The sequence below is a fragment of the Hemitrygon akajei genome, chromosome 10 (assembly GCF_048418815.1).
Source record: "Hemitrygon akajei chromosome 10, sHemAka1.3, whole genome shotgun sequence".
Classification (NCBI taxonomy): Eukaryota; Metazoa; Chordata; class Chondrichthyes; order Myliobatiformes; family Dasyatidae; genus Hemitrygon; species Hemitrygon akajei.
This window is the reverse complement of record NC_133133.1, coordinates 25,962,764-25,979,224: the sequence shown is the minus strand read 5'-3', so window position 1 is coordinate 25,979,224 and position 16,461 is coordinate 25,962,764. Positions and strand designations below refer to the sequence as shown.

Genomic DNA, 16,461 nt, shown 5'->3' with positions numbered 1-16,461 from the left:
TTCACGTGTTAGAGAGAGAGAAAAGGAACACTTGCCCGTCGTCCTTGCGAAGCAAATCCCTGCTGTTAGTTAAAGCGGTTTTTCCTTTTGGGTCCAGCCACAGACTCCCGATCCGGAATCTAACGCACGTGGCTTCCTTCAGAATGGCTTCCCGCTCCGACGGGAAGCACTATCGTGTCTTCTTCGTGTGTCTCCTTGGTGCGTCTGAGGCCCCGCCTCGGCAGCCCACCTTTTATCTAGACTGGCAGGGTTGTAGATGTCAATCAGGGTGGGGGTGAGGCAATCTTTCCCCCATTACCCATCTCACATTGCCCTTAGGGTTTGCACGTAGTCCAGTTCCTTATTCCACAAAGGTGTCTCCCAAGACAATGGCTATGTCCAAGGCTTTTGTCTTGCTGAGCGGCCAGCCCACATTCCAAACCGTAAGGCTCTCTCTCTTGCGATTCTCACAAAGGAGGAGGCTGAGGTCATGACACCTCCCCTCTTAAAAGTTTTTTTACCAGCGGTTAAAAACAAGTTGGTACAGGATTTTTTTTTTGGACTCTAACATACTACACAAGCTTTTCTCTTCACAGAGTACTACCGTTATACATTCCAGTCAGTATCTAAACAGGTAACAATTACAGTGCCCCTTTCTTTAATATCTTAACATCACGTACCGTACTAAAGTCTGGTAGCATCAAACTTCAGCACAATAACCACCTATTTTTATTTATTTTCTTCAGCAACACAACTAAGGAGGTGTGATCTTAGCTTAGGTGCATCTACAAAAGTTTATACAAATACTACCGTAGATTCCGTACTACAGAGCGCACCTGATTAAAAGCCGCAGGCTCTAATTTTAGAAAGAAAATCAATTTTGTACTTGTACAAGCCGCACCGGATTTTAAGCCGCAGGTGTCCCACGTTGTAATATGAGATATTTACACAGAAAGATATTACATGTGAGGATTTTTTAACTTTTAATTAAATCCGTATGGTAACATAAACAAATACATATTGCAAATGCTTTTTTTCGAACCGTGCCTGTAACACGGCTACTTTTAAATATACATACGTATCGGTAACACACAAATTACGTTGCGTATACTTTTTTTACTGAACAGTGCACGAACAACATTCCAATATCTCCTAACGACTGGTAAAAAAATATATACTGCAGCCTACCAGGAAAAGTTATTGATCGCCTTTAACTTAAAAGCAGCGTTCTCGCGCGGGTCTAATGCGCTCGCCCCCCTCCTTTCCGTTTATCGCAAACCGGTATTTTCCCACAAGATGCGGCGAAACCGGATGTGATGTCATAGCATCCCGGGATGTAGTACAGAAAACAAATATACTTAAAACACTTCTAACTTTAACTAGAAAATACTAACAAATGAATTACTAAGCGAAAATATTATAAACTAAATAACTGCCATAAAGGCAGCACAATGCTTTTCTTCGAGTGTTTTCCATGTCGATGAGGGTGAGTACAAATGACTGATTTACAATAATTTAATTGTGAAAGTGCGCTTGATTTATCGTACAATTTCATTGGACCTCTGTGAACTACTCATCAATTTTATTGGTCTACTGTTACGAGGCAAAATGTTTTTGGCGGCATGAAAAAAAACCATGCATTAGCCACACCGTAGTAAAGGCCGCAGTGTTCAAAGTGTGGGAAAAAAGTAGCGGCTTATAATCCGGCATCTACGGTAATCGTTTCGGTCGTGTTATTTCACCGGCAGGTCTCCAAAGGGGTTGTCTTTATTATTCACAGGCTTTGGGCGCAAACCCGTACAACCGGCGTCGCTGTTTAAAAATGACAACTTCAATTGACCATCGCCTCTTTCCCAGGGAGTCCCCCCGTGGGAAACTTGAGTAATTTGGCGAGGTACTCTCCCGCCTTTCCTTTCCACGAGGGTTATTCTCTTAACTCCGTGTCCCCAACCTAGTCCATCATGGGAATTTCTGCCCAATTCTTTAATGCTACACAGGTATTTAATCCTTTTGTCAAGACCATACAGGCTGATGTGTTTTAGTTCGAACCTTTTTCTCCGGCTGCATTTAAATTTCGGCTTCCTCACAGCGCTTTCTTGAATAACAATAGCGTGTGAGGCCCCTTTACATTCCAAATCAACCTGTAATCGATGCGCAGGCATCAATCTAGACTTTAACTTTAGGAGATCTAGGCCTCATATGGAGCCAGTGATCATTAATGGAGAATGTGTGGAGCAGGTTAAGACCTACAAGTATCTGGGAGTACAGTTAGACGAGAAGCTAGACTGGACTGCCAACACAGATGCCTTGTGCAGGAAGGCACAGAGTCGACTGTACTTCCTAAGAAGGTTGGCGTCATTCAATGTCTGTAGTGAGATGCTGAAGATGTTCTATAGGTCAGTTGTGGAGAGCGCCCTCTTCTTTGTGGTGGCGTGTTGGGGAGGAAGCATTAAGAAGAGGGACGCCTCACGTCTTAATAAGCTGGTAAGGAAGGCGGGCTCTGTCGTGGGCAAAGTACTGGAGAGTTTAACATTGGTAGCTGAGCGAAGGGCGCTGAGTAGGCTACGGTCAATTATGGAAAACTCTGAACATCCTCTACATAGCACCATCCAGAGACAGAGAAGCAGTTTCAGCGACAGGTTACTATCGATGCAATGCTCCTCAGACAGGATGAAGAGGTCAATACTCCCCAATGCCATTAGGCTTTACAATTCAACTGCCAGGACTTAAGAACTTTTTAAAAGCTATTATTAATGCTTTTTGAGATAGTGATTTAGATGCATATCATATTTTTTTACTGAGTTAAGTATTGTATGTTATTAGTTTTGCTACAACAAGTGTATGGGACATTGGAAAAAAAGTTGAATTTCCCCATGGGGATGAATAAAGTATCTATCTATCTATCTGTCTATCTAACTTTTTTCCATTCGATTTGGGAACTACAGATTTACCGTTCTCCTCCACAACAACAGTTATCTCCCCATTCGTAAACTCCACCTTAACTGAACACCCCCTTCAGCACAGACACCTTCTTTCCCAATGTAATACTGATTTATGACCCTTCGCACTTCCTGCTTTTTCATTGATGACCTCACCTCTGCGAGGTCTAACCCCTTTGCCAGATTTACCAAGTCTAATTTGGTCGCCGTCCCTAGCGCCTCTACAGTCGGGTTTCTCATAAATTCCGCCACATCCATCTTTGCTGGTTTCCTGTCTGGCTACCTGCGTAACCAGATTTAAGTTTGGACTTACAGTCCGATTCACTGACCCTCCCCTTTGGTTTCAAATCCCGGACGAGCCCCCACTTGTTACGTTCCCCAGTAACCGGGTGACTTACCAGCAAAGATAGAGAGGTCCGCTGAAGCCAGGTGCTACTATTTTCAAACGTTTTATTTATAAAGGGGCACAAACGTATGGTTAATACAAAACATTCAGATCATATACATCGTCAAAACGCAATCTAAAGCACAGGTGTAGTAATAATCAAAAATGAGCTCTATCGTTGTCTAGGGGATACTGAGTCCAATGGAATATAAGAGTCACTCAAGGTCTGGAGGCTTCCCCGTTTCGGTGGACCGCTGGCATTTCACGTGTTAGAGAGAGAGAAAAGGAACACTTGCCCGTCGTCCTTGTGAAGCAAATCCCTGCTGTTAGTTAAAGCAGTTTTTCCTTTTGGGTCCAGCCACAGACTCCCGATCCGGAATCTAACGCATGTGGCTTCCTTCAGAATGGCTTCCCGCTCCGACGGGAAGCACTATCGTGTCTTCTTCGTGTGTCTCCTTGGTGCGTCTGAGGCCCCGCCTCGGCAGCCCACCTTTTATCTAGACTGGCAGGGGTGTAGATGTCAATCAGGGTGGGGGTGAGGCAATCTTTCCCCCATCACCCATCTCACATTGTCCTTAGGGTTTGCACATAGTCCAGTTCCTTATTCCACAAAGGTGTCTCCCAAGACAATGGCTATGTCCAAGGCTTTTGTCTTGCTGAGCGGCCAGCCCACATTCCAAACCGTAAGGCTCTCTCTCTTGCGATTCTCACAAAGGAGGGGGCTGAGGTCATGACATCACAAGTTTGGGAACAGTAGGAGACACTTTGCCACGTTTCTGCAGTGCATTTTCTGTCTGTTGCTCTCTGAAGGGTGTTTAAAGTACTTGTGTCCTGTAAATGTGTGAAAAGCTTGAGTTAGGAATCTGCCATGCATATATAAAATTGCACATCTGATTTTGGGAAAACTCCTTTGAAGTGTGAGTATGCAGGTTGAACGTTCTGTACTGAAATGCTTAGGGCCAGAAGTTTGTGGATTTTGGAGTTTGGAATATTTGCATCCATATAATGAGGTAGCTTAGGGATGGGACCCAAGTCCAAACATCAAATCCATTTATATGTATATTGTTTGTATATATAGCCTGAAGGTAGTTTTATATAATATTTTTACTTTTGTGCATGAAACAATGTGTATATTGAACCATCAGAAAGATGAGCTATCACTTTCTTGGCTGCCCATATGGACAGTCTGAGGCTGTTTGGCATCGCCATCATTCCTAAGCAATTAGGCAGCCATTTGGTGGCTTAGATTTTCACTAGAGACTATCTTGGCAAGTTCATCAATGAATTTCTCTTAAAGTTGTTATAGATTATTTTACTTATTTAGGTATTAAAATTACTAAAAAACAAAGATTTATTTAAAGTTAACTTTTTACCCTTAATTGACCAAATTAAGCAACTTGCTATCAGGTGGTCTCCACTATCTTTGTCATTGGTTGGTAGAATTAATGCTATTAAGATGATGGTATTACCCAAATTCTTATATTTATTTCAAGCATTACCAATTTTTATTCCTAAATCTTTTTTTGATATTATCGACTCCAAAATATCTTCTTATCTGTGGCAGAATAAAAATCCTAGACTAGGCAAAAAATATTTACAGAAGCCTAAGAAGGAGGGCGGTTTGGCTTTGCCAAACTTGAGATTTTACTATTGGGCAGTTAATATAAGATATTTAATATTTTGGACACAAGAATTGACTACAGCTGCTTGCCCACAATGGGCAAATTTGGAATGTAAATCTGTACAAGGCTTTTCATTGTTTTCAATCTTAAGATTTTCACTTCCTTTTTCTTTATCTAAATTGAATAAACAAATAACTAATCCTATAGTCAAATATACATTGCGAATTTGGTTTCAATTTTGTAAATTTTTTGGTTTGAATGTTTATTTTATCATGCCCTATAATATCTAACTATTCTTTTCGGCCCTCTCTTATGGATCAAGCTTTTCTTTTATGGAAAACAAAAGGTATAACATGTTTTCGTGATTTGTTTTTGGATGATAGCGTTATGTCCTTTGAACAGCTATCTAATAAATATAATTTACCTAAAACCCATTTTTTTAGATATTTGCAAGTTAGAAATTTTTTGTATAATGAGTTAGTCTTTTCTGAAACTATGTCCATTGGACATTACGGAAAGAATTTTAGCTCTGAATCCTTGTCAAAAGGGTTTAGTAGCTGTTATTTATAATATGATCATGAAAATACAGCCAGAAGTATCAGAAAAAATTAAGAAGGAATGGGAAGAAGAATTTCATTGTCTTATATCCACTGAGCAGTGGGAGAAAATTTTACTATTAGTCAATTCGTCCTCTATTTGTGCTAAACATGCCCTAATACAATTTAAGTTTGTACATAGAGCTCATATGTCTAAGGATAAACTTGCTCGATTTTACTCTCATGTTAATCCAACCTGTGACAGATGTCATTCTGATGTTGCTTCATTGACCCATATGTTTTGGTCTTGCCCTTGTTTACAAAATTACTGGAAAGATATTTTCAGTATTATTTCAAGAGTTCTGAGTATCAATTTCCAACCGCATCCTTTTACTGCAATTTTTGGTTTACCAATGGTGGATAATAGTCGTTTATCCTCTTCATCTCGACGAATGATTGCATTTGTTACATTAATGGCTAGAAGATCTATTTTATTGAATTGGAAAGAAATTAATCTTCGAACTATATTTCAGTGGTTTTCTCAAACTATCTCTTGTTTGAGCTGAGAAAAAATTAGAAGTGTTGTTTTTGATCCTTCAGTTAAATTTGAAGAAACTTGGAGACCATTTATTCAACATTTTCATATGAGTTAAATTGTCTTTTCCTAAACCTCACTTTGATTATCCTTAATTATTTGGATGGAGGTTCGGAGTTATTGGCACTACTGTATGTATTTATAAATACTATGAGTTTGGGAGGCTATATATATTGATAATTATATATTTGAATGTCTACTTAAACTCTTAATTATGTACTCTCAAACACTTTGTATTCATGTTTCATTTATGTTTGTTTAAAAAATTAATAAAAAAAATTAAAAAGAAAGAATTTCTCTGCTGCTTCGTGATTAGCGGACGCTTTATCACCACAAATATTTTTAAAAATTAATACCATGCCTTTTCTTAAATTTATGCAACCAGCTTGCTGAATATTCACAATTAGCTTCAATTTCAAGTTAATCGTGATAGATATTTGCTGTTTTCACAGCGTACGTTAAAGTGGCATATGTTCATTCCTATGCTGATGGATCCACAAAATCAACACACAATTGAGATCTTCATTTTTCATGTTAGGCAGTGTTTTTCTATTTTGCATCAACTTGTGTTCATTACATATGTGAGGTCACTTCTCAGAACTGTCGGTGGTGCGCAGAGACCCGCACATTGCCTGAGAACCTTCCCAGTGCCGTGGAAAATTCTCCATTTGTGATGTTGTGACGTAGCTCAAAAAACTTATGGATTTTGGAGGTTTTTGGATTTTTGAATTTTAGATAAGGGGTGCTCAATCTATATATTTACGCTATTGAAGCTCAATCTGCAAAAAATACTAGTAATGTTCAAAAGGTCAGACAACATCTATGGAGAGAGGAAGTGTTTTAATGTTTGAAGTTTGCAGCTTCATTAGAACTAGGGAAAAAGGTGGGTTTTACAGTTATTACCTTACAACCATCAGGCTCCTGAGCTGGCGTGAATAACTTCAATCACCACTTTTATGAAGTGATTCTGTGACCAGAATCACTTTCAAGGACTCTTCAACTCGTGTCCTCAGTATTATTATTTTTACTTGCATTGTGTCTCTTTTGCACATTGGTTGGTAGTCAGGCTTTGTTTATGGAGTTTTTCCATAAATTGAATTATTTATTTATTTTTCCTGTAAATATCTGCAAGAAAATGAATTTCACAGTTGTGTATAGTCACATATATGTAACTTTGATAACAAATTTATTTTCAATTTTGAACTTGTTGTGACGACAAGGGAAGAGAGGGGACCAAACAAATGAAGGATCTCTAAGGTGGAAGGGAGAAGTTCAAAAGACATGGTTGGCAATGAGATAATTAAAACAATACAGAGAGCCATTATGATAGACTAAAATATCAAGGCATTGACTATAATAAATTTGTGCTCTTGAGTCAAGTTGTGAAAGGCTTAATAAGTGCTGTTCCTTGAGTTTGTTGAACTTAAGTAGAAAGACTTACATAGTCAAGATCAATGTGGGACTGGGGAAGAGATTGAAAATGATAGGCTCAGAGTTAAGCTTTTGGACTGAAATTAGCTAAGGTATTCTACAGATGAATAACTTCATTGGCATTCACTTTCTGTCTGAGAGTGAAGTCTCTTGTGACTAATTTATAGAGTATCGTAAATTGACATCAGGTACCTAACAGCTTTCTAAAACTCAACAATTCATATCAAAATAAGTTTTTATTTGCATACATGGATGCTTTTAACTGTTCTGCTGTTCTCATTTTTTGGCTTCTGTAGAACTATCTTTTCCCTATACATTCTTTAATGTTTTTCTGTTTAAATTTATTCCCAGGTTTTGTGTGTGCCATCTTTTTATTTTGGAGTCTTTTATACAGCTTCCACATCATCACAAATACATTTTCCTATTGTACTAAGTTTTTAATTCTCAATTTTATTTTTATGCATTTGTTCTGGTCATGCTGTTCCAACTGATAATTAATTTCATCCTTACTGTGGCTTCAAAAAGCTCTTGCATGGCTATAAACCAGTTTTTTTTTTATTCCTTCAATTTCAATCTTTTTCCGCCCTGTGGAATAACATTTCCACTTAAGGGAATTTGGAAGTTTTTTTCTTTTTACAATAGCATTCTGAGATTTGATTTTAAGCACTATTTCCTTAACTATAATTATCTCATTTAATTATTTCAGATCCCCCCCCCCCCCCCATATCTTTAATTTCCACAAGATGCTTTTCTGTGAAAGGCAAGACAAATAAATTCCTCGTTTGTGTCTGATTGTTATGTTATCCTTTAAGGCTATTAAAACTTTGACAAAATCCTTTCCTATTTCCCTGATTTTTTTTTAATGTTATGTCAAATTTCCATGCTTTAATATGGCCTTTTGTTTTCCCCTTTATTCCATTCTGTTAATTTACCTACATTAATTTTATAGTATATGTTACTTGCCTGATAACTGCTGAACAATATTGTAGTGTAGATGTGGAGCATTTCATACACAAAAATCTAGATTCAGGATGTTATAAGTTTTTAAATAATCCATTGAGGCTGTCATCTGATACCAATGTACTGTCAAATAAAACCAATAGAAATCCTTTTTAAGAAATCTTGACTGTAAAACATTTTAAGCATTCTTTTCATTCTGTATGTTTTCTAGATTTCACATAAACACTGATTGCAATGAAACTTTAGCAGGAGATCCTACTGAGCCCAACCATCAACGTATTTGTTGAGATAATAAACTTGAACCAGAAGGACAACTTGGTCTCTGCAAAGTTCCATTTACATTATCCTCAATAATTATCGCAGAACGGAAATATAGACTATTTACATAAACTTATCTAGTATTTGTTGTACACTTATTTCACTATTTTTATCTTTCAGTTCAAAGATATTGATGCAGGGAAAATCCTCAAAGCAATGCTGACGTATGTTTGGCCAAAAGATAGACCTGATCTCCGTGGAAGGGTGGCTGTGTCTCTTGGTCTTTTAGGTGGAGCAAAGGTTAGTGATTTCTGGAGATTTATTTTAGTTTTTTTGTACATGTCTTGCAGTTTGTGTTGATTAATTTTATTGTTCAGGCTAATGGAATAAAAAATTACATTCTGCCTTTTTATTAATTGTGAAATTATACCAAGTAAATGTGTACTTAAAATATTAGTGTATTTTAATTTGAGAGAGTTTTATTATTAGAATCATGTGATGAGAATCATGGAAATGTGGTAATTTAGACTGATTGGACTTGCCAGGTCTTGTAGTTCTATGGACTTGTAGTTTACAGGATGTTCTGTTCGACTACATATGTGTTAAATGTCTGTGTGATTTCTCCCTCTGCTAATCTTGGGACTGAATTCTAGATTATATCATTTAGCCTCCATTCCAATTAGATGAACATTGTACCTGGATACAGGAACATGGATTTCTCAAACAGCACTCGATGTGTATTCAACTGTTCTGTGGTGCTCTGCCATTAGACTATTAGACTTTATTAGACTATTTATTAGACTCTTTATTAGACTATTAAAAAGGGAGAGTTTTATGTGTCTGATAGTGACATCTTGTTGCGGGTTGTAGTTATTGGTGGGTGGAAGAGGAGGACAAGGGAATGCAATTTTTATTGTGTCTGAAGAAGATGGGATGGCTAGAAGAATGGGAAATGGAGCTTTGCAGCTTGAGGCAACAGGATACATACATAATACCCTAAAATATAGAAGCATAATTAGGTCATTCAGCCCTTTGAAGCTGCTGTGCCCTCTGGTCCTAGGCTCGTCCACAATTGGAAATACGCTCTCTACATTGACTCTGTCTAGCCTTTTCAGTACTTCGTGGATTTCAATGAGATCTTCTCTCACCCCCCCTCCCACCCCTCGGCCCCATTCTTCTAAACTCCAGTGAATAAAAGGCACAGAGCTATCAAGTACTCCTCATATGTTAACCCTTTCAACCCTTTCATTACTAGAATCGATTTTGTTAATCTCCTCTGGACCCTGTCCAATAGCAGCACATCTTTTATTCGATAAGGGGCCCAAAACTGCTCTCAATACTTGAACAGCAAGAGGAACCAAATAAAGTGGCCACTGAGTGTATATCCCAACCTTTTGCCAACCTTTTACACCATCCACAACATCACCATTTTTCTGCTGTGTGCAGATTAACCCACCCATTTACGTTTTCATCCAGATTATTAATAAATATTGGAAACAGCAGAGGTCCCAGGCTGGCTCCAATAATTACAGACCTCCAGCCAGAAGAAGTTTCATCGATCACTACTGTTTGCCTTCTATGGGCAAGCCAATTCTGAGTCCAAATGATCAATTCACCATGGATCCTATACATCTTAATCTTATGGATGAACCTCCCATAAGGAACCTTATCAAATGCATTGCTAAAATCCTTGTATACATCATTCAGAGCTCTCCTTCATCAGTCACCTTCATTGCCACCTTGAATAACTCAAGTTAGTCAGACAACCCGCACAAAGCTGTACTGACTGTCCCTAATTAAATGGTCTTAAATCCTACTACTAAGAATCCTTCCCAGGATCTTCCCCATTCACTGAAAAATGAGACTCATCAATCTATAGTTGCCAGCATCATCCCTATTTTCCTTCTTGAGTAGTGGAACAACATTAGCTACTCGCCAAAACAAGAGGACCTCACATATGGCTAGAGAGGACATGATGATATTGGTCAAGGCCCCAGGAATCTCATCTCTTGCAATAGCCTGTGGTACATCCCATCATGCCCTGGGGATTTATTCACCTTAATGTTCTTTTACAGACTGAACACTACCTTCTTTAACTGGAAATGCCCTAGCAAATTAGCATGCCACACATTGATCTTCCTGTTCTCCATGTCCTTCTTGATAAACACTGATGCAAAGAACTCACACAAGACTTCAGCCACGTACTCCACCTCCAAGCACACGTTCCCCCTTTTATCCTTGAGTGATCCTACCTGCTGTCTGGTTATCTTCCTGCTCTTTATGTATGTATAGAATGCCTTGTGATTCTCTTTAATCATACTTGCCAAGGACTTTTCATGGACTCTCCTGGCTCCCCACACGCTTCTCGTTGCCTTACAATCTTCAAGGGCTCTGTTTAATTCAAGTCTCCCAAGCTTACTTATATTTTTCTTTTTTACCCCTTGACTAAATTTCCTACCCCTCCTGACAGTCAGACTTTCTTTACCTTGCCATTCTTGTCCTTTTCACTCAAACATGCCTGTACTCTATGCAGTTGTTCTTTAAGCACCCTCCACGTGTCGGGTGTGGACTTGCCCAAAAACAGCTTTTCCCAATTAACTCTTATTTTTGCCTAAAACTCTTGTAATTTGCCCCGTTCCAGTTTAATACTCACTCACAAATAAAAAAAGTCTGTCTAAGAGTTCATACTTAGCCATAGCTATCTTAAAACTTCAGGAGTTGTAATCATTGTATCTAACAGCAACACACACGCAAAATGCTGGAGGAACTCAGATCAGGCAGCATCAGATTCCCCCTTCTCTAGCCCTGTACATCTTTCACCAATGAACTTCCCAGTTCTTTACTTCACCCCTCCCCATCCTCCTAGTTTCACCAATCACCTTGTGTTTCTCCCTCCCTCCCCCCCATCTTCTAATTCTAACTCCTCATCTTCTCTTTTCTCTAGTCCTGATGAAGGGTCTCAGCCTGAAACATCGACTTTACTCTTTTCTATAGATGCTGCCGGGCCTCCTGAGTTCCTCCAGCATTTTGTGTGTGTTGCTCTGCTTTCTTTGTTGATACTGCTTGGCCTACTGAGTGTCTCCAGTGTTTTCGATTTCTGTTTCTTAAATATTAACCTCATTCTATAGTGTCTGAATAGGTTGATGTTTGCATGGATATTTGTTTTCTATCCTCTCCTTGGCACAGTAACATAGTGCTTAGCACAACTCTACAGTACAGGCGATCGGGTTCAATTCCCACTACTGCATGTATGGAGTGTTTGCGTTCTCCCCGTGACCACGTGTGTTTCCTCCAGGTTCTCTGGTTTCCTGCCACAGTTCAAAGACCTATCGATTGGTAGGTTAATTGGTCATTATAAATTGTCCTGTGATTAGACTAGGATTAAATTGGGGAATTGTTGGGCAGCATGGCTCAAAGGGTCTATTGGGTGCTGTATCTCAATGAATAAATAAAAATAGTGTGATTGCACTTAATAGCTTTCAATTCAAGTTACCCATCTACTTTCACCCCCTCCTCCCCTCATCAAGTATCGATGCAAGGTTGTGGAATGGGTGAAAGGAAAGCAGAACCAAAAGCATTTTATTAATCTTATCTGTATAAGATAAATCAGGCACTGGTTTTGTATTCATCATCAAATTTGTAAGTTTTTACTTATAATTGGAAGATGGTAGTTTAATACATCTACCAAGATGGTCTTGTTGAAATTAAATGGCAATCTAAGCTTGCAGTGTCTGCAGTAACTGCTGAAATCTTTGTTTCATGGTAAAACATGCCTTTCTTGCTGAAGACCCCCTTTTCTGCCCCAAAATCATGTTAGTATTTAGTGTTATCAGCTGTAATAATGATATTAACTGTATCCTGTGTCCTGGAAATCCTGGCTTTATTCACTTGAGAACTTCATTTAAGTAATATCCGTGTGACTGCAAAGTCACTAAGCAGCTTGGTCTTCTTTCATAGTAGGGTAAATCTCATTATTCATTGCAGTGTGGCATTTTCTGTATGACGTGTTTTTTGTGTTGATTATAAGTTCTGCAGTGATTTTCATATTTTAAGTGCTAACTTAAGATAATGTGTAGTTTTTGAAGCTTAATTTTGTTATGCTGACTTATTTAACATCAAATCTATGTTTAAAAAAGCACAACTGCATTCTACTTAAAGTTTATCATGGTTTCACCATGCAATATAATTTTCCTCATCTGTTTCAATGGTATGTTAATGAGTTGTTTTGATCCCCTTATTTAAGAAAGGACATGCTGACATTGGAGAGAGTTCAAAGGAGGTTCACGAAACTAATTCCGCAATTGAAAGGCTTATCATATGATGAGCGTTTAATGGTCTTGGACCTGTACTTGCTGGAATTTGGAAGAATGGGGGTGGGGGGGTGGATTTCATTTAAAACTATCAAATGTTGAAAGGTCCAGACAGAGTGGATGTTTCCTATAGTGGGGGGAGTCTAGAGCCAGAGGGCACAAGCTCAGAATTGAGGTATGTCCATTTAGAATGGAGATGAGGAGGAATTTCTTTAACCATAGGGTGGTGAGGCCAGGTCACTGAGATGTAACACTGAGCGTCATAGGAAGTCATTCCTACCTGTGGCCATCAAACTTTACAACTCCTCCCTTGGAGTGTCAGACACCCTGAGCCAATAGGCTGGTCCTGGACTTAGTTCCACTTGGCATGATTAACTTGTTATTATTTAATTATTTATGGTTTTATATTGCTATATTTCTTCACTATTCTTGGTTGGTGCAGCTGTAACGAAACCCAGTTTCCCCTCGGGATCAATAAAGTATGTCCATCTGTTAAGGCAGAGGTTGAAAGATTCTTGATAAGTTAGGGTGTGAATGTTTACGGGGAGAAGGTGGGAGAATGGGGTTGAGAGAGAAATGAATCAGTCTTGATCAAATGGCAGAATAGGCTCAATAGGTCAAATGACCTAATTTTGCTCCAATGTGACTCAGACTTTTCATAAGACCATATTTCATGGCTTCACCATGCAACATAATTTTCCTCATCTGTTTCAACAGTATTTCTCCCTCTGGTATAAATTTTTTTAAAGTACATATTTTGCATTTTCATTTAACTCTTCAGTAATTAACCACGATATTGCACTACATCATTGGATCAAATAATCCAATTAAATATCCAACTATTATCTCTCATACTTTTAAAGATTTATTGTCCTTATTTTTTTTGCCACTTAAGCTTGCTGTTGGGAATTCATTACAATCAGAATGAGGTTTACTATCACTCGCGTATCGTGAAATTTGTTTTGGTAGCAAAACATAAAAGAAAAATTGCTATAGGTTATAATAAAAATGAAAATAAATGTGCAAAAGTGGAATAGAGGTAATATTCATAGGTTTACGGAGTATTCAGAAAACAGGCAGAGGCAAACAAACTGTTCCTAAAACGTTGAGTGTGCATCTTTAAGCTCCCATACTTCCTTTGATGGTAGTAATGAGAAGAGGGCATGTCCCGAATGGTGAGGATTCTTAAGGATGGATGCCACCTTCTTGAGGCAATGCCTTTTGAAGATGTCCTTTGGTGGGGTGATTTGTGCCCATGATGGAGCTGGCTGTTTACAACCCTCCTGTGCATTGGAGCCTCCATAACAGGCGGTGATGTAACCAGTCGGGATGCTTTCCACAATACATCTGGATAAATTTGCTGGAGTCTTTGGGTATGTACCAGATCTCCTCAAACTCCTAATGAAGTATAGCCACTGGCATGCCTTCTTCATGCTTGCATCAATATGATGGGCTCAGCATAGATCCTCTGAGATGCTGATGCCCAGAAACTTGAAGCTGTTCGCTCTCTCCACTGCTGACCCCTCAATTAAGACTGGTATAGTATGTGTTCTCTCAGCTGCCCCTTCCACTCAACTCATTCTGGATGTTAACCAAACATCAGTTTACTGCCACTTCCTCTTATTGCAAGTCCACTAGTTTGAGGCAGTGCTGCCGAAAACTTTATTTACCAATTGAACAAGAGAACTGCTGAAGAAATTACCAGCATGTTTGGAGGAAAAGATTCAAGCAGCTGATCGAAGTCAAAGCATGTGAAGAAATGCAGTGTCCTCATGATTTCTAGGCATCTTTGGTTCATGATCATTATAAGTGGAGGAGGAGTATTTGGTATAGTTATGGGATCCAGAGAAGCCCTGCATAAGTGGAGGAAGGAGAGCACTACTTCACAAACTGTTAGCCAGGGCCTGTCTTGTCTGGAAGAATCTTCAGTTCCCACATTGGTCTCATTAATCACTTCAGTACCCACATAGCTAGAATGGTGTCAATCTTAATCCTGTGACTGACCAAGTGAAAGAAGTAGTCCTTTACTTATAAATATCAGTTTCTTTTTAAATTATAAAATTTAATTATAAATATTAGTTTATTATAAATATTAGATGCTGCCCTCATCCACATCTCTATTTCTCACACATTTGCCGTCACCCCACCATAACAGGGATGGGGTTCCCCTTGTCTTCACTTACCACTCCATGAGTCTCCATACCCAGCACGTCATTCTCCATCACTTTCAGCATGTACAGCGGGATCCTACCACTAAGCAGGTCTTTCCTACTCCACTCCATTCGCTATTTGACCCTCTTGTCTGCTCATCCCTCCTCACTGATCTCTCTTCTGGCACTTATCCTTGCAAGCGGGATAAATACTACACCTGTCCATACACCACCTCCTTTAAGGCCCCAAGTAGTCCTTCCAGATGAAGGGTTGTCAAATGTATCCGGCACTCCTGGTGTGGCCTCCTTTGCATCAGGTGACACCCAAAGTACTGTAGATTGGTGATCACCTTGTTGAGCAAATTTGCTCTGTCTGCCAGAAAAGGCACCTTTTCCTAGTAGCCACCCTTTTCAATTCAACTTCCCATCCCCATTCCAACATGTCTGTTCACGGCCTCTTCTACTGCCATGATGAGGCCACACTCTGGTTGGAGGATCAACCGCTCATATTCTGTGTGGTTAGCCTCCAACATAATGGCATGACGTCTGAGACTTTTGGAAATTTATCTCTGCCCCCTCTCTTTCAATTCCCCATTTTGATTCCCCTTTCACCCTTCTCGTTTGCTCATCATCTCCATTTGGTGCCCCTCCTCCTTCACTTTCTTGAATGGTTAACTATTATTTCATATCAGATTTCTTCAGTCCTTTGCCTCTTCCACCTATCCACTCCCAACTTCTTACTTCACTCCTCTGCCCCACCACCCATCTTTCCCCTCACCTGCTTTCATCTATCACCTACCAGCTTGTACTTCCCATCACTCACTGTCTTATTCTGGCTTCTTTTTCCTTCCTTTCCAATTCTAATGAAGTGTCTCTGCTTGAAATGTTGACTGTTTATTCCCCTCCATAGATGCTGCCTGACCTGCTGAGTTCCTCTAGCATTTTGTGTGTTGCTCATTAGTTTTTCCACTTATTAATGTTACCTATTCAGTTACTTAGCAAATTTTAAATTTTGCAAAATTCACACTTGAAATTGTGGTAGAAGCCCATGTACTTCATATTAAAATATTTCGAACAGTTTTGGAAGTGGTCTTTGAGCATGGTGTTATTTGGAATTACGGTCTTTAGTAAAAGACGATGAATGCTGCTCCGCAAAAATTTTAGATTGCTAGGAAAATTAGGATAGTTATAGTTTCTCAAAATGCTGTCTCTACAATCACCTAGGGTGAATGGAAGAAACATCCAACATTGCAGGGTGTTTGGCAAAGATGTGTTTCCATTGTTGACTTTGTTTCA

General features: G+C 39.1%; 1 protein-coding gene across 1 annotated transcript in view; it reads left to right on the top strand.

Moving 5' to 3' along the window:
* abcb7 (ATP-binding cassette, sub-family B (MDR/TAP), member 7) overlaps positions 1–16,461 on the top strand; it is a 70,138-nt gene that overhangs the window by 12,499 nt on the left and 41,178 nt on the right. Inside the window, exon 3 of the mRNA XM_073057931.1 lies at positions 8,886–9,005. Within this exon, the coding sequence (XP_072914032.1) occupies positions 8,886–9,005 (120 nt within the window). The remainder of the gene's footprint in view (positions 1–8,885; positions 9,006–16,461) is intronic.